The sequence below is a fragment of the Falco cherrug genome, chromosome 19 (assembly GCF_023634085.1).
Source record: "Falco cherrug isolate bFalChe1 chromosome 19, bFalChe1.pri, whole genome shotgun sequence".
Taxonomy (NCBI): domain Eukaryota; kingdom Metazoa; phylum Chordata; class Aves; order Falconiformes; family Falconidae; genus Falco; species Falco cherrug.
Window position 1 is genome coordinate 2,332,946 of NC_073715.1, and position 26,734 is coordinate 2,359,679.

Sequence of the window (26,734 nt, forward strand, 5' to 3'; positions counted from 1 at the left end):
CGCGGGTCCCTTCCAGTCCCCCAGCCCTATGGCCCCCCGCCCCATAGCCCCCCTATAGCCCTCTCCTCGGAGCCCCCCAGCCCTCCTGCCCTATGGCCCCCTGCCCCATAGCCCCCCCCAAAGCTTCCCCCCGGGCCCTCCCAAAGCCCCCCTCGCAGACCCCCCCAAAGCCCCCCCGGGTGCCCCGTAGCCCTCCCCATAGCCCTCCGCCCCATGGCCCCCCCAAAGGCCCCCCCAGCCCTATGGCCCCCTGCCCCACAGCCCACAGTCCCCCCAGCTCACAGCCCCCCAAGTCTCGCAGCCCCCGCACCCCACAGCCAGCCAGCGCCCCCCCCCCAACCCCTCCCAGCCCCCCCAGCCCACAGGCACCCCTAAGCCCCCCACCTCATTCCTCTGCAGCCCCCAGCCCCTGCCAAGCCCCACAGGTCCCCCCACCCCCCCTCCATGGCCCCTCCACGGCCCCTCCACCCCTCCCCGTGCCCCGGGGGGGGGCCGGTCCCGGGGGGTATTTAAGGCCGGGCTGGTGGCCGCCCCCCCCCAGCCCCCACCATGCTCCGTGCCCTGCTGCTGCTGGGGGGCCTGGCCCCCACCCTGCCCGCTGGTGAGTGCCCCCCCCCCCGGCTGCACCCCAACTCCCAGCGCCCGGCAGCGGGGCCCACTTTGAGGTGCAGCCCCCCCCCCCCCCGGGGGGGCCCGGCTGACCCCAAACCCCTCTGCTCCCCCCCCACAGGTCCCCACTGGGCATATGAGGGTGAGTGGGGCCCCGCACCCCAAATCTGCTGCCCCACACGCCCCAGGGCTGGGGGGCAGCACACGGGTCCCCCCAGATGGGAGGGGGTTGGATGGGTCCAGCCCCCCAGCCCCCCCCCCCCCCGACACTTGCGTCCCCCCAAATGGGAGGGAGGTGGGTGGGTGACAGCCCCCTGTGCCCCCCACCCTGATGCCCGGGTCCTCCCAGATGGGAGGTGGGTGGGTGGGTGCAGCCCCCCCAGTGACGCCACCCCTCCCCGATGCTTGGGTGCCCCTAAATGGAAGGTGGGTGGGTGCAGCACCCCCCCCCCAGTGCTTGGGTGCCTGGATCCCTTCAGATGGGAAGGGGGGGAGTGAGTGCAGCCCCCCGTGCGCCCCCCCTCCCCAATGCCTGGGTCCCCCCAGATGGGAGACAAGTGGGTGGGTGGGTGCAGCTCTCCCCCATGCCCCCCCCCCCCCCAAGATGGGAGGTGGGTGGGTACAGCCCCCCCATGCCCCCCCCCAATGCCTGGGTCCCCCCAGATGGCAGGTGGGTGGATGCAGCCCCCCCCCCTCTCGATGCCTGGGTCCCCTCAGATGGCAGGTGGGTGGGTGCAGCCCCCCACCCCCCCCCAAAAGCCTGGGTCCCCCTCGCTCCAATGGCTCCATTGTGCTCCTTTACATAAGGCCCCGGCCCCGCTCCCGCTGCCAAATCCAATTAGGATCCGGCCAAATCCCGGCTGAGCCCCGGCCCGCCAGGCCCGCGGGGTCCCCCGGGCCCCCCCCCATTTCCCCCCCCCTGCCCCGGGGTCGCCTTTGTCCCCGCTCCCCCGGCCGGAACAAAAATGTCCCCATAAGCTTAATGAGCTGTATTGGGAGCGTTGGGAATGGGGTGATGGGGTCAGCCGGGGTCAGGGTGGGGGGGGTGACGGGTGGGCTGGGGTCGGGGTGGGGGGGGGGTGACGGGTGGGCTGGGGTCGGGGTGGGGGGGGGGGTGACGGGTGGGCTGGGGCCGGGGTGGGGAGGGGGTGACGGGTGGGCTGGGGCCGGGGTGGGGAGGGGGTGACGGGTGGGCTGGGGTCGGGGGGGGTTGATGGGTGGCTGGGGTTGAGGTTGGGGGGGATGATGGGTGGGCTGGGGTGGGGGGCGGTGTGACGGGTGGGCTGGGGTCGGGGTGGGGAGGGGGGTGACGGGTGGGCTGGGGGCCGGGGTGGGGAGGGGGGGTGATGGGTGGGCTGGGGTCAGGGGGGGTTGATGGGTGGCTGGGGTCGAGGTTGGGGGGGATGATGGGTGGGCTGGGGTGGGGGGGCGGTGTGACGGGTGGGCTGGGGTCAAGGTGAGGGGGGTGATGGGGTCAGCAGGGTCGGGGTGGGGGGCTTATGGGGGGTGATGGGTGGGGAGGGGGGATGGTGGGTGGGCTGGGGTCATGGTCAGGGGGTGACGGGGTCGGGGGGGTTGGGTAACAGGATCAGCCAAGGTTGGGTGGGTGAGTGACGGGGTCAGCTGGGGTCGGGGGGGGGCTGATGGAGGGTGATGGGTGGGGGGTGATGGGGTCAGCTGAGGTCGGGGGGGTGGGTGACGGGTGGCCCCGCCAGGCCCCCATGGGCAGCAGCATTGGCCCCAGGGCCACCCGGCCTGTGGGGGCCGAGCCCAGTCGCCCATCGACATCCAGCGGCGGGGGGCTCAGCCGGACCCCTCCCTGCCCCCCCTGGGCTACCAGCACCCCACGGCGCCGACCTTCGCCCTGGCCAACAACGGCCACACCGGTGAGCGGGGGCTGGGGGGGGAGGGGGATCCTGCCGGGGGAACCCCCGCTGACCCCTATGCCCCCCCCCCCGACCCCCCAGCGGTGCTGGTGCTGCCGCCCACCCTGCAGCTGCGGGGGCTGCCCCGGCCCTTCGCCGCTGCTCAGCTCCACTTCCACTGGGGCCGGCCCGGCCGCGCTGGCGCTGAGCACCTCCTGGATGGGCACCGCGCCCCCGCCGAGGTGGGGGGCACCGGGGGAAATGGGGCTGGGGGTGGGAAATAGTGTGGGAATGCAGTGGGAAATGGGGCTGGGGGTGAGAAATGGCATGGAAATGGGGCTGGCATGGAAAAGGGTGGGAAATGGAGCGGGAAATGGGGCTGGGGGTGGGAATGCAGTGGGAAATGGGGTGGGAATTGGGTGGGAAATGGGGCTGGGGGTGAGAAATGGCATGGAAATGGGGCTGGGGGTGGGAAATGGGGTGGGAAATGAGGCTGGGGTAGGAATGCAGTGGGAAAATGGGGCTGGGAAATGGCATGGGAATGCAGTGGGAAATGGGGTGGGAATGGGTGGGAAATGGGGCTGGGGGTGAGAAATGGCATGGAAATGGGGCTGGGGTGGGAAATGGGGGTATAATGGCGTGGGAATGGGGTGCGAAATGGGGCTGGGAAATGGCATGGGAATGGGGCAGGAAACGGGTCTGGGGGTGGGAAATGGCATTGGAATTGGGTGGGAAATGGGTGCAGGAAGGGGGCTGGGAAAAGGATGTGGGAGCAGGAATTGGGTGCAAGGAATGGGGAACGTGTCCAGGCACAGGAAACAGGCAGGGAAGTGGGGCTGGAGGCAGGAAATGGGTCCGTGTGCAGGAAACACACAGGGAAGTGGGTGTGGGACACAGGCCTGGGTGCAGGGATGGGGTGCGCACGGGAGGAGGTGTGGGAAGGGGCAGGAGAAAGGGGTTCTGGGTGTGGGAAATGGAAAGGGGAAAACAGGGGTGGGAAACAGGGGCGGGAAGGGGAAACAGGGGCGGGAAATGGGGGTGGGAAGGGGAAACAGGGGCGGGAAATGGGGGTGGGAAGGGGAAACAGGGGCGGGAAATGGGGGCGGGAAGGGGAAACAGGGGCGGGGGAAGGGGAAATGGCCAGGAAATGGGAGCGGGAAGAGGAAACGGGGGCAGGAAACAGGAGGGGGAAGGGGGAAACGGGGAGGGGGAAGGGGTCTGGGCGCAGGCAGAGCTGCGGCATCGGGTCTGGGAACCAGGCCTGGAAGAGGGGGCGGGTGGGTAGCCAGCCTGGGGGGTGCGGGGAGGTTGGGGGGGTCCCTGTGCCGCCCCCTCCCCCCAGCCGCGGTACCCGCAGATGCACGTGGTGCACTACGACGCGGAGCGTTACGCCAATGCCAGCGAGGCGCAGCACCACGCCGGCGGGCTGGCCGTGCTCGGCGTCCTCCTGGAGGTACGTGGGACCCCAAAACACGCTTCCCCCCCCAACCCCCCCCCCCCCTTCCCAGCCCTGACACTCCCCCCTCCTTGCACCCCCCAGGTGGGTGCTGACCCCCACCCCGCCTACGACAACATCCTGAGCCACCTCGGGAGCATCCGCTACGCAGGTGAGCGAGCGGCACGCGAGCGAGGGGGGGAGCTGGGGGAGGCGGTGGGGGACCCCCAAACATCTCCCCCCCCCCCAGGGCAGACGACCACCGTCCCCTCCTTCAGCGTGCAGGACCTGCTGCCCCCCCGCCTGGACCTCTACTACCGCTACAACGGGTCCCTCACCACCCCCCCGTGCTTCCAGGGGGTCCTCTGGACCCTCTTCCAGCAGCCCGTCCACATCAGCCTGGCGCAGGTTTTGGGGTGAAACCCTGCTTTTTGGGTGGGTTGGGTTTGGTTTTTCTTTTATTTGGGGTGGGGGCAGCAGCCCCAGCGCTCCCCCCGCCCCCCCCCCCCCGTCCCCATTTCAGCTGGAGCAGCTCCAGGGAACCCTTTATGCCACGGAGGCGGCCGAGCCCGAGCCCCAGCGCCTGGTGGATAATTTTCGGATCCCGCAGGAGCTCAACGAGCGGCTGGTGCTGTCGTCCTTCCCCAGGGGTGAGAGCTGGCCGGGGGGTGGGGGGGCGGTGGGGAGGGGACCCCCCCCAGCACCCCTCAAATAGCTGCCAGAGCCCCGGCAGGGTGGGAGCCTGCGGTGCTGAGCCCCGGCTCTTCTCTTGCAGAGCCCGAGGGGTATTCGACAGGTAAGGCCTGGTTGGGGGGTGGGATGGGGGGCAGGACGGGGGGCTCACGCCCGCCCCCCCCCATGCCCCCCCTGAGCCCCCCCCGGCATCACGCAGGTGAAGTCATCGCCATTGTCTTCGGTGCTGTCTGCAGCTGCCTCGGCGTTTTCCTCGCTATCCACTTCGTGGCCAAGAGGATTCGGTGAGAGACCCCCACCCCCCATGCAGGGGGACCCCCCCCCCAGCCCCCAAATCGGGGGGTCCGGACACCCCCGGGGGAGGGTCGGTCTCACCTCAGCCCTTCTCCCCCCGCGGGGCAGAGCGAGGGGGACGCAGGAGCAGGACGTCGTGTTCAAAGCCTCCTCCCGCCGCACGCCCGACGATGACCCCCACCCTTGAACCCCCCCGCTGCCCCCCAGCCCTCCGAGGGGCCACTTTGGGGTCAGCCCCACCGCAGCAATGGCCCCTGCCCCACTGGAAATAAAGCCCCTTCCCCACCCCATGGCACTGGTGGCTCTTGGCTGGGAGGGGGGGTTGGGAAATGAGGCCGTTTGCCCAGGGGGCTTTATCCTGCCAACCCTGAGAAACCAGGACCCCCGTGTGCTCCCCACAAAACTGGGGGCAGAGATGGGGGGCACCGACCCCTCCCCCCCCCCACAAGAACCCCCACCATCCCCATCACAGAAGGCGCCTCCGTGCCCGCTGGCACCCGTTACTCTATTAAAAGGGTTTTACTCTGAATCCAAAAAATAATTTACCCCCCCAGTCACACAGCAGGGTAACACGTGCTCCCCGCCCCCCAGCCGCGCCCCCCGGCCGGGAGCAGAGAGGGGGCGAGCGAGGCAGAGCCCCCCCTCTCCCCCGAGAGCATCACCCCGCTCCAGGGAACAGCAGCGGGTTACACCAGGCTGGGGCCAAAGCGGGGGCCCCTCGGGGAGGGGAGGGGCGAGGAAGGGGGGTCCTGCCCTGAGCCCCACAAGCCCAGCCGCACCACAGCCCCCCCTGCCCCTCCCCCCCCCCCCCCCCCCCCAGCCATACCCTGTGAGGAAACAGTCTAGCGAAGCTAACGGGGCATCCACGAGCACCGGTGGGACCCCGGCAATCCACTCCGGCGCGGGGCGCGACCCCGGCAATCCCCCGGCAAGGGCCGGGGCGCGGGGCCACCTCTGCACCACCGTGAGGGGCCGGGGCTCAGCCGGGCGGCGGAGACGAAGGCAGCGGTGTGACCTTCCAGCTGCCGAGAAGAGGGCACTTGGGTACGGGCAGCGCGGGCAGGGCCGCGGCTGCTGCTCAGTCCTCCAAAGGCACCTGCAGCGCCGAGTACATCATCACTCTGCTGTCGTCCTCCTGCTTACCTGGGGGGCGGAAAGGAGGCAGAGGGTGAGCGTGGGGGGACGGGGCTGGTTGGGGGGGGCCAGGGCGGCATTTGCGGCCTCGCAGGGACCCCCGTTACGCAGGAGACGCAGCCCCCAGTCAACACAATGGAGACGGGGGCAGGTACGACCCATCCTCCCCTACCCTGGTGGCTCTGGGACCCCCGTGTCCAACCCACCCAACAGCTATGAGGGGCCAGGGACCACCCCGCACAGCCCCCACGTCACCGCGGGGACCCCCCCGTGGCGCGCATGGCCCCCCCTTACAGGAAAGGCACTTGAGGATGTTGCGGAGGGAGCCCCCGGCAGTGACGAAGGCCCAGAGGCCGGTGCAGAGGGTGATGACGAAGATGGGGGCCAGGCTGGCCTCGTACCAGGGGTTCAGGAACGTCTGGGGGACAGAGACATGTTGGGAATGTCACCGCCGCCCCCACAGCCCCCCCAGACCACCGCGGTGGGGGAGGGGAGCTAGGCACTCCCAGCGGAGCCCGCTCCAGTGAGCCTGGCTTAACCTGCCCATCGGTTTTCCCCCAGGAGCTCAGCGCTAATCCTGCTCCGAGTCCCGGCCTTCCCAACCCTCCGCCCCCCCGGGACCCCCCCGACAGGCTCCCTCGGGCCCCAGCGCGCCCCGACTCGCCCCACAGCCCAGAGGTGGGGTTCAGGGGGTCCCCACGCCCCCCAGGTGGGCATCCCACGATGGCCACAGCCGCTCCGCTCCGGGGAGAGCTGTCGGTGCTGCCCGGGGGGGCTCCGGCTCCCCCAACTCACCAGCCCCGAGGTGAGGAGGTGGCTGGCGACCACCAGCCCCAGGCACCAGTAGTGGCGTTTCTCGCAGGCGTCGAAGAAGATCACGCCCCAGAAGGTGTGGAGCAAGACGAGGGCCATGGTGAGGAACGCTGGGGGAAGAGAGCGACACAGCCCCCCTCAGACCTCGTCACCACCTTCCTCCTCCTCCCCCTCGCCTTGGCAAAGGCAGGCTCCGGCCCGAACCAGCGCTGCCGCAGCACGCCGGGCGCCAGCCCCCAGCCTCACCGGACGTGATGAAGTAATACGGTGAATCCCCGTGGATCCCGACGATGCCCGGCCCGACGGAGTCGGCCAGGATGTTAATGACGGAAAACATGCCGCTGATGATGCCGAAGGACAGGCCGGAGACTGCGGAGGGAGGAGGGAGTCAGGCAGGAGCCACCGCGGCGCCGCTGCCACCACCGCCAGCCCCACACTCGGGGAAAGGTGGGAGAGCAGGACAAAGAGCCGGGGAGGCTGCACTACCCCGGCGGGCTCAGCAGCAGCACCACCGGCCTCGGGTAGCCCAGCACCCCACGGCCAGGCAGCCCCGGGAGACGCAGGGAGGCCGGTGCCAGCTCATGCTCACCGTAAGCCATCTGCCGCAGGGAGATGGGGGACCGGCCGTCCTCGCTGATCATCGCCAGGCCCTCGTCCGCTTTCCTGCGGCGGGGCGGGGGGGAGGGAAAGCGTGAGCGGCTGGTTGGGAAGAGGGGCCGCGGCACACGGGAGGGGAAGGGACGGTTATAAACGAGACAGGGGCAAGGAGAAAGCTCGGCAGGGATCTAAGGAGGAAGATGCTTTGGGGGGTTCCCCCGACAAAGAGCCGAGCGGCAGCCACAGCCACCAGAAGGGTCACCCAGCCCCACGGGGGCCGCGCGGGCCGCCCTCGGGTGGGCTCTTACTTCAGCAGCTTGAAGTAGGCGAATCGAAAAGCCTCCTGCAGCAGGACGGAGACGGCAGCCCCGAAGATGAGGAGGCCATACTGCAGCTTGGCGTCCTCCCGGTCGCTGAGATGAACTGAAATGAACCAGATCAGAGACGCCAGGAGAAGCGACACCAGCCAGAAAAACGCCCTGGGGGGAGAGAGAAACCCCGGGTTCACACCCCAGAGCTCAGAGTCGGGCAAATATTCGCCACGCCGCTCGCTTGGTTCGCCCGGGCTCCTGGTCACTGTCGCATGAGGAGGGCAGGCGAAGGAAGCGTGGGAGCGAAAGCCAAAGGCATCCAGAAGCCCAAATCCTCCTTCCCCTTCTCGGAGCCGCAGCGACCTGCCCGGAGGAACGCTGCTGCCCCTGGAAGCGGGGAAGGACACTCAGTGCTTCGCCCCTCGGGGGTCAGACAGGGATGCACCATGGGGAAGCCAAGCGTGGGGGGACGCAACCCCCCCTGAGCCACTGCTCAAGCTCTTCTGACAGCAAACCCCCACGCTGAGGCGCGGGGCAGGAATCGCCACCCTGGGGGCTGAGCCGACCCCCCAAGGGATGGCATGGGGCTGCCCCCAGCCGCGGCTCTGGCCAGCACCAAGCCCACCGTGCTCCCGCCGGTGATTTGCACGAGGGGCTGCGCGGCGAGGCCCGGTGGCCCCCGGCCCGGCAGAGGCTGCGTGGTCAGAGCTGGGGGTGGCTCCCGCCGTCCCGGGTGCTGTGACGAGGCTGCAGCCCCCAGCCCCCCGGTATTTCGCCTCAGCCGGGTCACCGGTTTTAACCGGAGCCAAGTGGTGGGAGACCCCAAAGCAAGGGGACCCTGGGAAGGGGACAACCCCCCCCACCCTCTACAAATTCACAGGCTCATCCCACCCACACAGGGCATTTCCCAACTGTCCCCCCACCCCCCCCAGAACTGCCCCCAGGGTGCTGCCTCCCATCCCAGACCCCCCGACTGCCCCAAGATCTCCCCCTCAGCCCCTCCACACGCTGCCTCGGCCAGCCCAAAGCTGCCCCCTAAGCCCCCCCAGTGCTGCTTGTACCCCAGCCTCCCCCCACAGCCCCCCCCCCAGCTGCCAACTCCCCCACAGCCCCATCAACTAGCCCAGAACTGCCCCCACACTTCTCCAGCTGCCCCCTTGACCACCTTGATCCTGTCTGCCCTGTCACCCCCCCGCTGCTGCCTGCCCTGCCCTAGACCCCCCCACAAGCCCCCGAAGCGCTCCCACAGCCCCCCCCGCTGTCCCCCAGAACACTCCAACTGCCCCAGAACAGCCCCTCAGCCCCCCCAAATGCCCCCAAACTGCCCCCTCAATGCACTCTGCACCCCCCCTACTTCCCCCTTGACCCCCCTCAACACCCTCTACCCCCCCCAACTGCCTCCCCAGCGCGCTCTGATCCCCCAATATCATCCCTCAGTGCTCTTTGCCCCCCCAACTGCCCCCCCCCAGTGCTCCCTGACACTGAGAGGCCCCAGAACAGCCCCCACAGCTGCCCTCCCGGCACCACCAACCCCTCAGCCCCCCCAAAGGTTGCTCAGCCCCCCCAGAGGCCTCTCACGACCCCCAAAGGCCCCTCACTCTTCTCCAAGGCCTCTCAATCCCCCCAAAGGCCCTTCACGACCCCCAGAGGCCTCTCATGTCCCCCCAAAAGCCCCTCACACCTCTCCAAGATCTCAACCCCCCCTCATGCCCCTCCAGAGCCTCTCAACCCCCACAAAAGGCCCCTCATGCCCCCCCAAAGGTCCCCTCAGGCCTCTCCAAGGTCTCTCACCCCCCTCAAAGGCCCCTCACGACCCTGCAGGGCCTCTCACCACCTCCCAAAGGCCCCTTCAGCCCACCCAAAAGCCCCTCACGCTTCTCCAAGCCCCCCTCAGCCCCCCCCCCCCCCCCAGAGGTCCCTCAGCCCCCCCCAAAGGCCCCACACGCCCCTCCAGGGCCTCCCAGCCCCACCCAGGACCCCCGGGCGCCCCCCCCCCCCGGGCTCACCCCGCCACCAGCACGATGACCCGCAGCGGCTCCGCCGCCACCGTGAGCAGGACGAGGGCGAGCGCCGGCCCGAAGGCGATCCCGGCGCAGCCGAAGCAGACGGCGGCCCCCATGGCGGCGCGCGCGGGGCGGGGCGGGGCCGCGCGGGGTACGCCGGGAGCTGTAGTCCAGGAGCGGCCGCGGCGCCCCCTGGCGGCGGGGAGGACCTGCCTCGGGGGGCGCTGCCGGGGTGGGGACCCCCAGCCCCCCCTGCAGGCCATAGGGGCACCGGGGGCACCGCAACCCTCCCCCCCCTCCCCCAGCGCACCGGACCCCGCGGACAGAGCGGGGATGGGGGGGGGGCAGCAGGGATGGGGGGCAGCGGGGCTGGGGGGACAGAGCGGGGATGGGGGGGGGCAGCGGGGATGGGATGACAGAGCTGGGATGGGATGGGGGGCAGCAGGGATGGAGGGCAGCGGGGCTGGGGGGGACAGAGCGGGGATGGGGGGCAGTGGGCATGGGATGGAGGGAGCAGCAGGGATGGGGGGCAGCGGGGCTGGGGGGCAGCGGGGGTGGGGGGGACAGCAGGGATGAGGGGGACTGCAGGGATGGGGGGACAGAGCTGGGATTGGGGGGGACCGCGGAGATGGGGGGGACACAATGGGGATGGGGGGGGCAGTGGGGATGGGGGGGCAGAGCAGGGATGGGGGGACAGAGCTGGGATGGGGGGGACAGCGAGGACAGGGGGACACAGAGCAGGTGGGGGGACAGAGTGGGGGGATGGGGGGACACAGCGGGGATGGGGGCCCGAGGGGGCCGGCAGGACAGAGCAGGGTGAGTGGGACGCAGGGGGTCTGCGCTGGGGGGAGCTGGGGGTGAGGGGCAGGGGGGCAGACAGGACGGGGGGGGCATGGTGGGGTCACTGGGGCAGTGGGTGCTGGGGGTCAGGCAGCTGCCTGGGGGCGAGGGGCTGGCTCGTCCCAGCGTCCCCCCAGCGTCCCCCCGCAGACCCCTGGCATCGGCTTTGGGTGCTGGACCCCCTCCCTGGGCCAGACGCTGCAGGTCCGGAGCTGCCTGGGACCAGGCTGGGGGGGAACTGCGGGGGGTCAAACATTTTGGGGATGTGGGGGGGCAGAGACCACCCCAGCACGGCCTTGGGCTGGGTCCCCGACCCCGGCTGGGACACAAACACGTGGCTTTTGGTCCATAACAGAGACCCCATCCCCACCGCTGCTTTTGGGGTGATTCCTGGGCTAAACCGCTCCCCAAAACCCCATCGCTTCGGGGGGGGGGAAGGGGGTGATGTCAGTGAGTCCCCCAGAGGTGACAAAACACAGCGGCGAGGCCAACCGCAGCCACCGCCAGCTCCAGCTGCTGCAGAAAGGCGGAAGAATATAGAATATATATTGAGTATCGCTATATAGGGTCCTTCTGTAGGTGGCTTCCGTGCTCAGGGGGTAATTCCCGGCGGCTCCCGGGTGGGAGCGGGGGAAAATCCAGCCCAAAGACCACGAGTGACCCAACGTTTGCCTGGGAGAGCAGAAAAACCGGGAGACGACGAAGCCCAGGGCTTCCCGGTGAGGTGGGCAGGAGGATGAAAACCCCCGCTGCCACACGGACCTGGCACGAAAATCCAGTTTTCCAAGTGAAACCAGGGTGCTTGTGTCCCTCCCCAAATTCCCTTCCCTGTTCCTTCCCCAAATACCCCCTTTCCCGGATGCCCAAACCCCAAATAACCCCCCAGGCTGGAGGATGCGCTCGTCCCACCACTGGCAAACCCCAAATAACCCCCCTGGTACCCCTCCACCAGTAACTTGCACATTTGCCCCAGGAACAGTTTGCAAACTCATAATATTATTTTCTTTTTTTGCAAATTAAAAAAAAAAATAAAAAATGTGCAGGTTTATTTTGCAAACAATAGTTTGCAAAAGCCGGGAGGATTTTTTCAGCGTAATCTTTTCCAACAGGATTTGAGCAGTAGCCCTGGGAAAATTCCCTTCAGATATTTTCTCTTGGGGAGGGTTTTTAGCAGAGTTTTGTGGGTTTTTTTCTTTCTTTTTTTTTTTCTTCACTCGTTTACAATCTCGAAAGCAAATTTCACGGCTGCTCGTAAACGTATCACACGCGAACCACCCGGAAAGCTTATTTCAGTGGTTTCCCAGCTAATGAGCACTGGAAAAAATGCAAAACCCCTGGGAAGGTGCCCAGCGGCTGGAGCGTGCTGGGGTGGGAGCAGCCGGTGCGGTGTCACCATCCAGTGCTGCAGTGACACAGACCCACTGGCTGGACCCTGCATGTCCAGTTTGGCTGGCCACAGCATCTCCAGCAGCTCCACGATCCCATTCTTCCCCATCCAGGGCAGCGGGGCTGGGTGGGAATAACTGTTGCTTTTCTCCTGCTGGGTTTCTCAGCTTGGCTTGGAGGAGGAGGAGGAGGAGGAAGGCTGTAAGCATTGGGGGGAGGGAGGAGATGCTCGATAGCCATGAGAGGTGGCGTAAAAATAATAAAATTCCCAATTCCTGGGCAAGCAGCGGAGGTCTTGGATTTATACCAGGTTGTGCCTCGTGGTGCCCTGTGGAGCAGCCATCAGGAATTGCTGTGAAACAGGGAAAAAAAAGGCTTTTAAAAATAAAAGAATTGGGCAAAGCTGTGACACTGCCCCTTCTCCCCTTATTTTGCTCCTGGGGCACTGAAACACACTGAAGAGCCACCACAGGATGCACCATGAACAGCTCCACTCCTTGTTCCAAGGATGCTCCAAGGATGCTCCCAGTTTTTCCAGCCACTTGGTGACCCCCCGATAACGCACGGAGCCTGGGGTATCTGTGGGTGCAATTCATACTCCCGTCCTGCCAGCGCTGTGGCCGCGGGGGTATTCCGAGGGGAAGGGATGGGATGGGATGGGATAGGATGGGATGGGATGGGATGGGAAGCATCCCATATCTCGAGCCCTGGGACGCACCCCAGGGGTTCACGTGGCCCATCTGGCTCTAATTAAGGAAGGAAAAAATAAGACAATGCTTGGAAAAGCAGCGTGACTCTGCGACGGGCCACCCAGCACCACCTCCCACAGCTGGTGATGCACCGAGCGCTCACAGTGCCTGTCCCAGCCCAACGCTGGCGGTGGGTCAGTGTGGGGCTACAGACCCCCGGGGTTCCCCCACGCATGGGGATGATGCCCAGGGGAAGAGCGAGCTGCTGCACAGCCGTCAAAACCAGGAACACGTTTTTATTATATTTTATTTATTTTATTGTACTTTTGTTTATTTTTTTGAGAATTGCTGCTTTAAAATGAGGGGGTTTCTTTATTTCAAAACAACGGCCAGCCCAAGCAGCCGCTGTTCACAACAGGGCAGGGATGGGCAGGAAAAACTTTATCCAGCCTCAGAAACCCCATCGAGCAGCCAGAACAGCCTGGGCGGTAGAAAATCCCCTCCGTTCCCCAAAGGCTTCCCGCAGGAAGGGCAGTGCATCCCACCTACCTCCCAGCCGGCACGCGGCGCTGGGATCACCACCGCAGCCGGTGCCATGGGGGAACAGAGTTTTTGCGTTTCCTTCATCCATTTTCCCATCTCCTGCAGCAAAACCACCGAACAATGTTCCCTCCGGCGACTTCCACAGGAATCCTGCTAATGTCATCTGCTTGGGCACGAGTCATTGTTAAGGGAAGAGTCTTATTTACCAGCTGCATTTGTTAAATTTCCCCTTCAAGTTTTGCTTCCGCCTATTAAAGTTGGGAAATGACGCGATGCATCCGAGCACCGGTGCCACCAGTGAGCTCATTTTATCCTTGATCCTCGGCACCAAACTGCAAGTTGTGGTGCAAGCCCCCGAGCGCAGCCGGCCAGGCTTCACCACACTGGGATGCTCCAAGCATCCCTGGGATGCAGTATCCTCAGCATCATGAGGAGCATGAGCCGGCTCTACCATCCCTTTCTGGAAAAAACATCTATTTTTTGGCTCCCAAGTTCAGTTTTCCCGTGTGGAAAGCATCGCTCCCACGCTGCTCCCTCGCTGCGGGACCTTTTACGGTTTGATCTCGGCACGTGAACTTTAATCACTGGAAAAAAAAAAAAAAAAGACAAAATACAGAGATTGCGCAGAACGGGAATTAGGTTTTGGGAAAGGAGCATGGGATTTGAGATGGAAAAGATGTTGGTTTGGCTGCTTTTTTTGGCTGCTCTCCGGGTGGTGTTTTTGCTTTGTGTTGCAAGACATGAAAAGTGAGCAAGAACAAACGTAAAAGGAAAAAACTGAACAAAAATAGAGTGTTTTCTTTTTGCGGCCAGAAACACAATTCCAAATCAAGGCCCAGATTTCCCCAGTGGTCCCCAGCAGCTGAGGACCATCCCTCAGGCCGCGAGGATGCAGGATGCTGCTGGGGATGCTCCAGCTGGATGCCCCCGTGCTCGCCGCTGTGAAAGCACAGCCCAGTTTGGTGCCAAGGGTTCGTTTGTCCCTGTGTCCACCTTACGGTGCCCTTTATCCAGCTCCCTGAGTGGCAGTTCCATGCTGCAGGTACTACACTTTTTAAATTTTCCCCAAGTTTTTCCAAGTTTCACATCATCACGTCCCACCCTGAGGAGCCGTTCTCAGCCCCAGACCAGCAAATCCCATTCAGTTCCAACCCCAAGCTTCCATGCCAAGAAGTTTGTCCATCCCACCCCACCCACTCACCCAATAAAAGCCACCACCACCCTCACAAACCATCCTTGCCCCTTCCATCACTTTAAACCCACAATATTGTAACTCTCCCATGGCTCTCCCTCTCCCCACACCACCCAAGCACCTCCTAGCTGAGGCGGCAGCTCCAGCTCCGGTGGGATTCATCCCAACGAGGTCAGACTTCTGCTTGGGTTGAGATTTTGAGTTTTGATGTTATTTTTGAGGGTCAAGGGGAGGGTTTGGAGATATTCGCTTCCTGTCTGCTCAGCCGCCCAGCTTTCCTCTGTGCTTAACCCTTTGCCATGCGTCTCCCTACGGATGGGAAAAGCCCTTTCAGCAAAGCACGTACATCCCCGGGAGCCCGGCAAATGTGTTTGGGATGCGCCTGGAAAGTTCTTCAGCTGGGTCCTGTATTAGTCGAAAAATAAAATCTGCCTTGGGCAATCCTTGGCTTAAAATTCATATGAATCCTTGGCTCAGGACTGACAGAAGTCTTTGGTTTAAGATTGATAGGAATCCTTGGCTTAAGAATGATAAGAATCCTTGGCTTAAAATCAATAGGAATCCTTGGCTTAAGATCAATAGGAATCCTTCCTTGGCTTATGATCGATAAGAATTCCTGGTTTAGGACTGATAGGAATCCTTGGCTTAAGATTGATAGGAATCCTTCCTTGGTTTAAGATCGATAGGAATCCTTGCCTTAAAATCAATAGGAATCCTTGGTTTAAGATCAATAGGAATCCTTCCTTGGCTTTTGATTGATAGGAATCCTTGGCTTAGGATCGGCAGGAATCCTTCCTTGGCTTATGATCGATAGGAGTCCTTGGCTTAAGAACGATAGGAATCCTTGGGTTAAGATCAATAGGAATCCTTCCTTGGCTTTTGATTGATAGGAATCCTTGGCATAAAATCAATAGGAATCCTCCCTTGGCTTAAGATCGATAGGACTCCTTGGTTTAAGATCAGTAGGAATCCTTGGCTATGATCGATAGGAATCCTTAGCTATGATTGACAGGAATCCTTGGCTATGATCAACAGGAATCCTTCCCTGGCTTACAATCGCCAGGATCCCTGGCTGAAATCGATGGCCGGGGACGAGGACAGCGCTGGCCATGCTCGTGGCAGCCCGCGCCCCCCCGCACAGCTGGTTGCCATTAAACGCCCCCGCCGTGCCGCGGAGCCCACTTCCCTCTTCTCATCCGCATCCCGGAGCGGGAGGCACCCTCTGAGGGGAGGGCGGGGGGGGGAGATGTGATGCAGCTGGGAGCATCATCCTGAGCCACTGAACCGGGGAAAATGTGGAATCCAGAGCTGGGACCAGATTCTGACGAGGGGGAGAGGATGCCTCAGGGATGGTGGATAATGGCAAGGCGAGAGCACGCCGTGCAGCCCGTCCCGCTTCCTGGGGGATCTCCCCAGTTAGGGGTTCCTTCTCACCGTACCTCAAAGCACAGCTCCTCTTGGCCTTCCCAAGACGCACCTTACTCCTCCTCGCTTCGCTAACACCCGCTGCCTGCCCCAGAACCCAAACACATCATCACCCATCATGCTTGAGAGGAAGGAGGGAGCCGTCGTGGCGGAATGCATGGGGTTTCCCCCAGGAAAACTCATTTTTATTGCTGCGTAAGCAAGAAAGTCACAGCGACCTCGGCGCCCCCCGCAGCAGACCCGCAGTGGGGAGCAGCACCCGGTGGGAACTGATTTCACACTGGTTTGCTCACACCCAATTTACGTCCTGCTCCTCTCAGTCCCCTGCTGCTTCACACCCCAGTTAACACCAGTTCCCACCAGCACCACGTCACCTTCTCGGAGGCCTTCTGCACCCGTATCAGCTTTTCCCCACGGTGCAGAAGAACTAGATTTTGTTTTCTTCCCCAAAAATGTTTTCCTATTTTATTTTTAGAGAAGAGAGGAAAACCAGCAACTGATGCCAACCCGTCCCAAGGCACCTCGCCCTGCAGGAGCCAGCAGTAAACACGGAACGCGGCTCCTGAAGCGCCCCAAGCCAGGGATTTCTAGTCACTATGGAATAAAATAAGCCTGTGACCGTTTGCATTTTGTCTGATGGAGAAACTGAGGCATGGGAAGGGGAAATGAAGCCAAGAAAATGTTCCCCAAGATTTTCAGGGAAGTTTGGAACTGAATCTGGCTCCCAGTCGTCGTTCCTGCCTTCGCCTCTTAATCGCCGCCTTCTCGACAAGAAGGATTTGCTATAAATAACATAATCAAAACCATCCTCCCCTTATCTGCAAGCTCATCCTGTGGCACTAACCCTCCCTGGGGAGTAACTTCCCAAGATTTGCAACTCAGCCATCGGGAAAAGTCTTTGCCAAAGGGGGAAAAACCTTCCCTCGCCGGAGCGGTGCCACGGCCACCGCGCATCTCCTGGCCCGTAGGGATAACGGGAGCCCAGCGCGCCATCGCACCACTCGGCAAACGGCCGAAAAACGTCTTTTCTCAGCGCGCGGAGGCTGCTCGGTCCAGCCCTCACAAGAGTCATTTCCTGCCTCCGCTGGGACGCCTCAAGAAATTCCCGAGCAGCAGTGCTGAGCCGCACCAGCGGACGGCATCGACGCGTAGGATGACGAACTTTTTAATTGTGGCACTCTTGGTTCTTCATTTCTTACTGGGTAAATACGTTTCGCTGGTTTTCTGGCTTGCAATTGAATTTTACCATGCTGCTAAGCGCCGGGTTTGGAATTATTTCTGCACTTCTGAGATGCTGCGGGTCGCTTGGGGTGGGGTCTTGGGATGTTTGCTTGGAGATGGGGGGTCTGCAGCCAAAAAAATAATGGGGGACCACATGATGTAATGAGTCAAAGTGTGTGCTTGCAGAATAGTCTGTGTGCTTGGAGATCGCAGCGTGTGCTTGCAGAATTACAGCCCCTGCTTGGAGAATAGAGCGTGATAATTAATGTTTTCCATATTGCACTCAAAATAATTTGCGATATACAGCTGGGAGCTATTAAGAGAGACAGATACAGGCAAGGGAAAAGAAAAGCCCCGCACCAAACAGGATTTCCTGAAGCATTAGGTGGGCACTTGGGGGCCATGGGGAGGACCAAAGCGGGGGCAATCGAGGGAGGGGAGGCATGGCACCGGCAGCCCCCAGGCGGGATGAGTGGCAGGAACCTGAGTAGGACAAGGGGGAACACACACATGCAATGAAGTAACATTTCTGGGAAAGTGAAGTTGTGGGCAGCACTGCCATGCCTGCCGCAAATAACCTTCCTCCTCCTCCCCGCTCGATGCGAAATGTCATGCCAGGGGTTAAAAGCGGCCACGGAGGGGGGGGATTTCCAGATGGAAGCTCTTTGGGAAATACAACTCTTATTATTCTTAGTGTGGCTCCAGTGTAAATACAACGGCCAACTTGGAATAACTTTCCCAGAACGCTGCGTGCGCGGGGGGATGCGCTCCAGGAGCCGGAGCCAGAAAGGATGGAGGGCGAGCGTGGGAAGGCACGCGGGGTGGACGAGCATACGCTATAGCACGCAGCTCCCGACTGCGGTCCCGGTGTCCCTGAAAGCTCGGGATGGGGACAGGGTGGGTCGAGGTGTTTCCCGTGGCAGGGCTGAGCGATGGAGAAGGCTGCGCGGTACCACGATCCGCAGACTTGACTCCTTCCCCTTTGGCTCCCCTGGCAGAAAGTCTTGGGCTGGGTCACTCTTTTCAGATAATTTCCTAATAATTGAGAGGTTTTGGATCTGGGCTTCTTGCTCAGCCCGCTGCCGGCGCTGAGAAACCCGGGGCTACGTTAGGAAATGGGGGGAAATTTTGGAGAGGGGCACCCAGAGCTATGGCTGGACCCGGGTACCACTGACAGCATCATCAACATTCTTAACACTGTAACTCATAATATTACAATTATCTTGTTAGATGAGCGGATCTGCTATATTTAAGTATCACAATATTAATATTAGATCTTGTATTATGGTATGAGTATCTTACTATCTTATTGTATGAGCACCTTCTATTATTATACGAGTATGTGAGTATTACAATATTAATATTTTCAATTAGTCTGCTTTACAAGACCCTGAGAAAAAGAAACCGCATGGAACCTTGTATTTGGAAAAGGGAAATGAGCAACGTGATACAGTTTTGACAACATCATACGATTCAGAAATCTATTTATAGCGACTCAACCCTACGGAAACGTGAGGCTCCCTTCTGAGCCTTCAGCAATTTCGCAGCAAAAGGCACACCAGGAATAAACCAGGCGGGTCGGTGGCCGAGGAGCGGCTCAAAACACAAGAAGCAGAGCTTTGAGATCCATCCCAAAATAAATCTGGGGTAGGGGGTGCAGGAACACGCTGGAAGGGCTGCTGCATCTCCCTCTCCCGGCACATCTGCGCCCAAAATAGAGGAAATAAAACCCCCTCTTGGGACGAGCTCTGGTCCGGTCTGCAACACGATATCTTTTGTTGTGAAGTCTCTGATTTAATTACGGACCAGATTGCGAATCCATTACTCCCACCAGGGAACAGGGTTTGCACAAAGCGCCAATAAATCATTGAAACTATTCATGTGAAACCGTATCCAGCCAGCTCGACGCGGGTCTCTGCCTGCGGTGCCGCATGATGAACCGTTCACTTTTTGTTTGTTTTTAGGGAACGCTGAGGTAGAAGAGGAGGAGATATCAGAGTTTTTATATGACTACGCATCTCGTTTCAGTGAGAAATTGCTTTTTGTTTATTTGTTTGTTTTTTTAATCACTTCATGCAAGCTGCATGAGCAACTTGGGATAACCCGGGTTGGAAGGGATGCCGGGAGGTCTCCATCCCGCCTCCGGCAGGCAGGGTGAAGCTTTGCCCACACAAACCACCGCAAAGGCTCTGAGAAGCCGCTGAATCTAGTCCTCAGCAATTACAAATAACACTGCACCCACCCCACCCCCTGTGCTGCCACCAGCACCCACCTCGGCGCCCTCAATCTTTAATTTAAGCCAAAAGCTCAATGCTGCCGTGCACGGCAGAAGGAAATTCAGGGGCTGCCACAGCCCCGGGTCCTTGCAGCATCATACGATTCAGAAATCTATTTATAGTGATATTGCAGCGTCGGAGCCTTGCAGAAATACCTGTAGGGAAACGGACCTGAGGTCTGGGGAGATGCTATTCTGATGAAGGAAGAGGTTTGCCAAATTGCGGCTGCGTGAGAATTTGAGTGGCGGGTCAGTCCCTGTGGGTGCTCGGGGCAGGACATGCAGAGCCGCAGTTTATTTCCCCAAGGTATTCAGATTAATTTAAATTATGTGGTCTATTCCGAGGGGAAAAGACACGCAATGATATTGTCACGACACAAGGGTGGGACACATCTGGTCCAACGCTGGACGATGTGCTCACAGCACAGGTTCCCCCCTACCCATTTTGTGTCAACAGAGAGAAATTGGTGCCCAGTATCTCCACTGGCTTTAAAAGGAGCCTCTGGAGACCCTCTCCCATGAAAACATTGGTGTCTGAACTACACTAGGAACCTCTGACCCAGACGTGAATAACCTGTAGGAAACACATGCCCCAACGCTGACTGCTATAAATTAAGCCACTCTCGGGCACAGGTGGCGTAAAACATCAACCAAGATGAAAAGTAAAGAACATTTTTCTGGAGCGGCTCTGCCCCCGGTAGCTCTTCTTACCATCTGAAATCACATCTTGCCAAGTTAAAAAGGTGACTGAGATGGACCAAGAGCAGGGACACCGCCAGCAGCTGCTCCTGGGCAGAGAATCGCTTCGATTCCCGCGGCAGTAACAGGCTCCCGCACCCCCAGCACGCTGCCATCGCAGCTCCCAAGTAAACTCAACCCAGGCAGCCCCTAAAATTAAATTTCCAACCTGTGGAATTGATGCTTGGTGTCATTGTTGTAACGGTTTGAGTGGGTAAGATGCCTGACTGGCTGTGCTGCCTATTAGCACAGCCTCATCAGGACAATGCTTTCATTCCAGGTGATTACTTATACGCAACTGTAGAATATTATTCTGATAACACCACGTTAATACCCACCATGTACATATATGAGGTGAGTTGGGCTTTCTCTTCGTATTTTTGGAAAAAAAAAAAAAAAAAAAAAAAAAAAAGAGGCCTTCCTTGCCAAACCCACTGTCACAGGAAGGAATAAATGGATTAAAAATGCTGATTTTAAATTACTGAACAACTCACGTGGCTTTGGCCAAAGGACACCCATGCAATAGCTGGGGTTGGTTTGCCGCGGATTTATTCTGCCAGTTTGCAGAGAAGGTAAGAGAAGGGAAAATCCCTAATTTTCCTAATTAAATAATATCAGACCTGTCTCAGCGAGGGATCCCCCTGGATCCAAGTTGGACTTGATGATCTCAAAGGTCTTTTCCAACCTAAATGATTTGTAGTGAAGCCTATGCTGTGACACCATAGGTTATTCCTTTTCCTATACATCCATCCAAGCGCCATCAGGGCTTTGGGGAAGGGATTTCCAAAAGCAGATGCCACCCCCTGGATTTCAGTGATCGCTTTGCCCAGTGACAGATAAGGATGCTCCTGGGCAGCCACGCGATCTCTCCCCCTGGCAGCAATCACCAGGAACAGTTCAGAAGTCAGAGGCTCATTGGGGCACGAGCTCTGCCACTGGCTTTTAGCACATTAAAACAAGTGGTTTTTTTCCCACTGATTTATTTTCCTTGACTTGCCAGGAGCCTCAGGAGTCGGTGGGATCGCCCCTCCAGTGTCACCTCCCCCTCAGCCTCCTCCTCAGCCTCCTGGGTTTCCTGCTATGACCCCCGTGCTCCTCCTCAGAAGGTACTAAAGCCCCGTAGGATTTAAGCGCTCACTTAAAGCACGTCTTTAAGCTGGCAAAATTCAATTCTTCCTAAAGGAGCAGCAAGCAGCGCTTTGCAGCAACTTTCCAACATAATTCAAAAACTATTTAAGCCTTTCAGGCACCCAGCTGCCACGCTAGGGACAACCAAAGAAGCTTTAGTTGCTACTAATGACCTGAAGAGGCATTTTAGGGTATTTTTCCAAAGTGACCTCTTTGCATACAGCCTTCACCGGGAGCTTCAGTGGCACGACCACGCTGTCGGCACCCCTGGCCCAAACGGGGTCACAGCCCCAGGCACCACCACTGCTCAACCACCCAAATCCCCTTTTTTCCAGGGGCTGAAGCTCACCGACATCCCAGGTGCATGCAAAATCCCTGTCCCGCTGGAAGTGTGGCCTGAAACACAATAGAAGGACATAGCAACCACTTCCTCATCTTTTCCCCTCGTTTCAGACACGACGGTCTCGATGAAGGAAAGAACATCGTCACCGCGTGGGAAATTACATCCTCTCCACGAAGCCGTCACCTCCACCTTTAGTCCAGCTGTGACTTTATGTACAAAGTTTTCAATAAATGGGTGATGCCAACCCGAGCCATAAGAGTTGTACAAACACTCAAAAGCTTTGTAATGACTAGGTCCTTTCCGATTTCCTATTATTCAGTTGTAAATATGAACTCCTGCCAACAAAACTACTAACAATCTGTGTTTGGTCTCTAGTGTGACGCCACCAACACCCTCTAGGAAAACACAAGGAACACCGGCACCATCCACACCATGCGGTGTGCTAAACCTGCTCCTCCTGCCCCAATTCCCACCCCATTTCTTCAGGAAAACCTCAGCATTCCCAGACGGAGATTTTGCCATGTCCCACCTTCCCAGGTCACCACCTGAAACGGGGCCGTTTTGGGACAAACCCTCCATGCCGGCAACTGTCCGTCATGGGGTTTGTAGTGACTGGTGGTGCAGTTTCACCTGCTTGATAATCAGCAAACACCAGCAGAACAGGAATAACAAATACAAGAACCTTGTATCAGCATTGATCTCATCAAAAGGATCTTTTCAAGCATTTAAACCCATAAGCTACCAGCTACTGGCTAACTAGAAAAAGCAGGCAGATGTTTTCCACCTAGGTTTTCCGAGAATTCCTCTTTATACTATTTATTTTCTAGAAACACCAGCAATATCTGTGGCACAGTAAGAAGTCAGACCAAAACAAAAGCTCCTCCAGCCAACACAGCCCCTATCAGCTCTGCAAGGAGAACAAACTGTGCCAGATTATGTCTTTTTTGGGGAAGAAGTCTGAGTTTTTAAGGCTCCTCTTAGTCCAGCTGGGGAAAAAAAAACCAAAACCCTGAACGTGCCATTCCACACTCTGTGTGTTTACTGTGCTTTTCTTGGGGAGAGTTATGGGGAAGGATGAGCAGCAAACCTGGTTCAGGTGCACCCAACGTGGTCTTGGGGCTCCTGCAAGTCAATGGAGGTTGAGTCAACCCAAGAGGCAGAGCTCACGGCGGTCACATCTGCACGGCCCCCAGGTCTGCAGAGCCCCAAGCTCCCTCGAGCACCTTCAAAACCCCCGGCAGAAATTCCCCAACCTGCCGGAGCAGGTACAACCCCAACCCACCCACCTCCTCCACACCCACAGAGCAGCCAGTCCCACCACCCCTCACCCCGGTCTGCAGGGCTGCCCAGGCTCCCAACCTGGAAAAGCAAAAATATTTTATTTCCTAGGGGAGCCAAGAGGGTCCAAAACATGGCCAGGAGCTGCTGAAGTGAGCGAGAGGCGAATGCGCTGCCAGCCAGTGCCACCTCCTGGCTCCTCATTGCTATAAGAGTTGCTAAAAAATGCTGAACTTTGCTTAGGAGAGCTTCGGAAAATAATTTCTGAACACGCAGCTTTGAGATTTTCAACCCTGCAACGAAGAAAAATCAAGGGGAAACAATACATATGCCATGAAGCTTCTAATACACTAGGTTTACTCATCATTAAGTTATTAGTAAATATTTAGTGGCATCGCTACTCCACGGTGGCGCTCCTGACACCAAGGGGCAGAAAACCAGACGCCCTTTCCAAAAGCGCCAGGTCAACCCAATCACAGGGGAATTAATTACGTGAAAACGCACACCACAAACACGGTTTACTGCAAAAACCCAGCTCACTTCAAGATCAGAAGAAAGGGCCAAAAACTATATTCAACTCAGAGGAGCATTCAGGGTATGTCCTTGACTTAATTACAGCTAACGATGTACAGCTGCAAACGACCCTACTGCTTTCCCAAAGCAGGTATTATTCACAAAAATCTCCTTAGTTTATAAATGCTCTAACCCAGGGAGCTCTGACCAGGGAAAATCCCAAGTTTTCCACTACAGGACACAGTCCTGCTCATGAAAATATTAGGAGTTTTAAGATGTTTTAATTCTTTTTCTTTGGAAAGGCACATCTGTGCTTCTAATAGCAAAAGATCTCACCCGGAATCCTTTCTGACAGCAAAGCCGGGAGCTTTCCCTCAGTCTGCACCCGAAGCCAGAGGCGAATCCATTCTCCTGCTCCACGTCCGGATGCTTTCCCAAGTTGCTTTCCCAGATTTGCCCCTTTTTTCACCGCTCGCGCAAGGTTCACCCAGCAAACCTCCATGGGATAAGCTGCTTTAACACAAAGAGGATTTTCCCTCCGGTTCTGAAAACCTTTCCTAGCTCCGGTCAGGCAAGAAGCAAGCAGAAGGTCTCCCAAGGTCCTGGCTGTTTTCTAGCAGCAATTTATCAAACTCTTTGAGGAGCAAATCCTGCTGCACCCCGTCTTTGCACAGCGTCCCTGGGGAGCTGCAGCCCACGATGGCTTTGCGAGAGCCCGGGCACATCCTGAAGCGGTGCTGGAGGAACGCTGCGCACCCTCTGCCATCCCGCAGTGCAGGGTAACCCCAGGTTTTGGATGCATTTAATGTGCTCCAGCCTCACATGGGGCATCCAGCCTCCGTGACTGCAAGAATGCAAGAAACCAAACAAAACCCCACCCAACAAAAAGGGGGTTGGGGTGGTTTTAGGGCTCATTTTCTCACGCCAGGTGTTGGTGACCCTAATTTTTGCATAGCACTTATACAGGAGCAACCATGGGAGGTTTAAGAGGAGCCTGGTTTCACCCCCAAAACCGCCAGTGATGTGCATAAACACGCAAAACGGCAGAATTGCGGCTCAAAGCCGCCCTCCCTGGGGCCAGCGAGGAGGTAACTGGTTCTGGGGTTTGCAACCCTCTATTTTAGATACCTGTTAAGATGAATTTCTGCCGATTTATGTAGTTATTGAAGAGGGCTGGGACTGGTCTCCTGCATTTATTATTTTTAAGTTATTACTTTGCTCAGCGTCCTGGTACATCCATTAATACCAACCTTGCTCGGATCTCGAAGCCCTAACAGGAGCGGCAGCACTAACATGGACTATTTCCATCAGCACCACATGGAGCAACAGGATCTGAAACAAACCAAAAGAAATGGTAATTCTCCTTTTATTCCTTAACTCTCCCATTTTTCTTCCATTTACTTCATGGCACGCCTCTCGGACCACGACTCCGGCAGCAAAAAGGCACAGGACGAGATGCAAACCCCGCATATGGCCGAACACACTCCTTTTTTCTGGCTCATCAGTAAAGTTAAGAGAGACACTTTGTAGGCTCAGCTTTTCCCCTGAAATACTTTTTTGCTGCTGCTGCCCCAAAGCAGACACCAAACTCAAAATTAAATTGATTTTGATGTGCCTAACACCAATACTGGAAGATCTGAGAGTCAACTGAAACCCCAGAACGTAGGCAAGCAGCAAGTACAATTCTGCAATGACAGAATATTGCCGGTATTGAATCCAGCCTCAACTCCCCCAACAAACTTATTTTTTTTCCAAACATCTATTTTTGAAGCACTTCAATATCAGCTGTCACAAATAAATTTCAGTTTCAGAGGGATGCTCTGCCCTCAGCACCGCAGGCAGCATTGCAACCAATTCTCCCCTTCACCCCTTAATTTTTTTCCTACACCAGCTGGTGACTTTGTATTTGAGACCCCCCCTAAAATAAAATACCTTCCTGCCCAAATATGGCACCAAATTGGCAAGATTGAGTCTTTTTGATCCCATTTTTAACCCCTTCTCAAATAACCAGAGAAACTGGCTGGCTGAACTCTCACTATTTGATCCTGAAACAGGAAATATTTTCTCTGCTCAGTTTACACAAAGCGGAACAGACCGGCAAATTCCCATGTTGGTTTTTTTGTTCTGCCACCGAGTTGCCAAAACGTCTCCGGCTATTTGAGTCCCAAAGTTAAAAAGAATCAACATATAAATATTTGGAATTGCTTGTTGGGGAGGGACTAACACTTCCAGCCTGGCTCGTGCTTTGTGTTAAGTAGAGTTAGTGGCTTATGGGCAGATTCCGCAGTGTAGCTGGAGATCAGCATCCTCCAGGACCGAAGCTTTAAATATAGAAATACTTTTATTTTAAATAGCAAAAAAGTTTCCCGTGCTTCCAGATGTATAGAAACCATACATATCCACCCAGAGGTGCCTCAGAATTAAAGGATCATGCTATCACATGGCTGTTTGCTCATGCATATACCTTGACCAATATATCCTGTATGTCTGCAAAGCTCCCTTCATGCATATTAAGAAAAAATAATGCAAATTAACAGTAACGACCATGGCTTCTTCTCAGTGGTGGGGGGCGGCGGGAAACCCAGATTGAGATCTGGCCAGACCTGACAGGGCCCAGTGGTATTCACCTGTGGTTTTGCTTTGGCATCACGTCACCCCCTGCCCATTTCCCTATTTGAGGAGTTCTTACATCCTTTATTTGTAGGTGTTTTTTTTTTTTCAAGTTTAACTGCAAGGCGTGCACAGCCATTGGCAGGGTGACAAGCTGATGGGGTCCAAATTTTAATTGGGGTGTCCAGGAAGCCCCCAGCCTGCCGTGGGGTGAGTGCTCCCACAGCAACCGGGATGCAGCAGAACAGGTCTGCCAGGAAAAGCAACGCTGGAAATCGCCTTCGGAGCCTGCAGGAGAGGGTACAACCCCGAGGTGTGCGACCCCCCCCAGCACCATGACCCACACATTGCCCCAGATGCAAACCCCGCACCCACAGCGCATCCCTCCACGTGCAAGATGCTGCATGCAAAAACTTGGCGGCGGTACCGGTGCAACGAGACCTACAAAACCTGGGTGCAGACTCCCACCATGCAACCGGGTGCTCAGCCCACCGTGCAATCCTGCTCGCAGTCCTCCACGCAACCCGCCGCCTGCAGCCCCCTTCTGCAACCACGCGTGCCACCCGCCGCTCGCCAAACGGTGCCTGGAGCCTCACCCCCCCCTCCCCAAGCAGTCATGCAACACCCCCCCCCGCCCCCGAGCGAGCAGCTCCCCCCAGTGCACCGGGCCATGCCAGCACCCGACCACCACCGCACAACTGGGGGTCTGCGCCCCCCGTGGGGGCAAGCAGAGGGCGCAAACCCCCGCGAGCAGCCCACCCCAGCGCAAGGGGATGTGCAAACCCCCCATCTGCACCCG

The 26,734-nt window shown here is 58.6% G+C and overlaps 2 protein-coding genes and 2 long non-coding RNA genes across 7 annotated transcripts; 2 read left to right on the forward strand and 2 right to left on the reverse strand.

Moving 5' to 3' along the window:
• Positions 1–466: 466 nt before the first annotated feature.
• Positions 467–5,306, forward strand: CA14 (carbonic anhydrase 14). Of its 3 annotated transcripts, none has more exons than XM_055696975.1 (11): positions 467–601; positions 731–751; positions 2,325–2,495; positions 2,577–2,716; positions 3,832–3,927; positions 4,015–4,081; positions 4,188–4,344; positions 4,433–4,559; positions 4,685–4,705; positions 4,802–4,886; positions 5,005–5,306. In XM_055696975.1, the coding sequence occupies exons 1-11, from the start codon at positions 550–552 to the stop codon at positions 5,166–5,168; spliced, it is 1,101 nt and encodes a 366-aa protein (XP_055552950.1). In that variant the 5' UTR covers positions 467–549; the 3' UTR covers positions 5,169–5,306. The 3 variants fall into 3 exon arrangements, with proteins under 3 accessions (XP_055552950.1, XP_055552952.1, XP_055552953.1); XM_055696977.1 differs by having other exon boundaries at positions 472–601; positions 4,188–4,317; XM_055696978.1 differs by having other exon boundaries at positions 478–601; positions 4,160–4,317; positions 5,005–5,269.
• An 85-nt stretch (positions 5,307–5,391) lies between these two features.
• On the reverse strand, positions 5,392–9,917 carry APH1A (aph-1 homolog A, gamma-secretase subunit). Its single transcript, XM_055696979.1, has 7 exons — positions 9,758–9,917; positions 7,749–7,919; positions 7,433–7,506; positions 7,090–7,212; positions 6,826–6,953; positions 6,325–6,448; positions 5,392–6,039 (listed from the first exon to the last, which is right to left on the reverse strand). The coding sequence occupies exons 1-7, from the start codon at positions 9,868–9,870 to the stop codon at positions 5,975–5,977; spliced, it is 798 nt and encodes a 265-aa protein (XP_055552954.1). The 5' UTR covers positions 9,871–9,917; the 3' UTR covers positions 5,392–5,974.
• Positions 9,918–10,689: 772 nt separating this feature from the next.
• Positions 10,690–26,512, reverse strand: LOC114014631 (uncharacterized). Its single transcript, XR_003558203.2, has 3 exons — positions 23,662–26,512; positions 13,219–13,796; positions 10,690–12,332 (listed from the first exon to the last, which is right to left on the reverse strand). It is a non-coding gene; the product is annotated as an uncharacterized LOC114014631 (long non-coding RNA).
• On the forward strand, positions 16,079–21,788 carry LOC129734258 (uncharacterized). 2 transcript variants are annotated; one of them, XR_008729935.1, is made up of 5 exons: positions 16,079–17,031; positions 19,015–19,077; positions 20,344–20,417; positions 21,064–21,169; positions 21,527–21,788. It is a non-coding gene; the product is annotated as an uncharacterized LOC129734258 (long non-coding RNA). The 2 variants fall into 2 exon arrangements; XR_008729934.1 differs by having other exon boundaries at positions 16,091–17,031; positions 21,645–21,788.
• Positions 26,513–26,734: the final 222 nt, after the last annotated feature.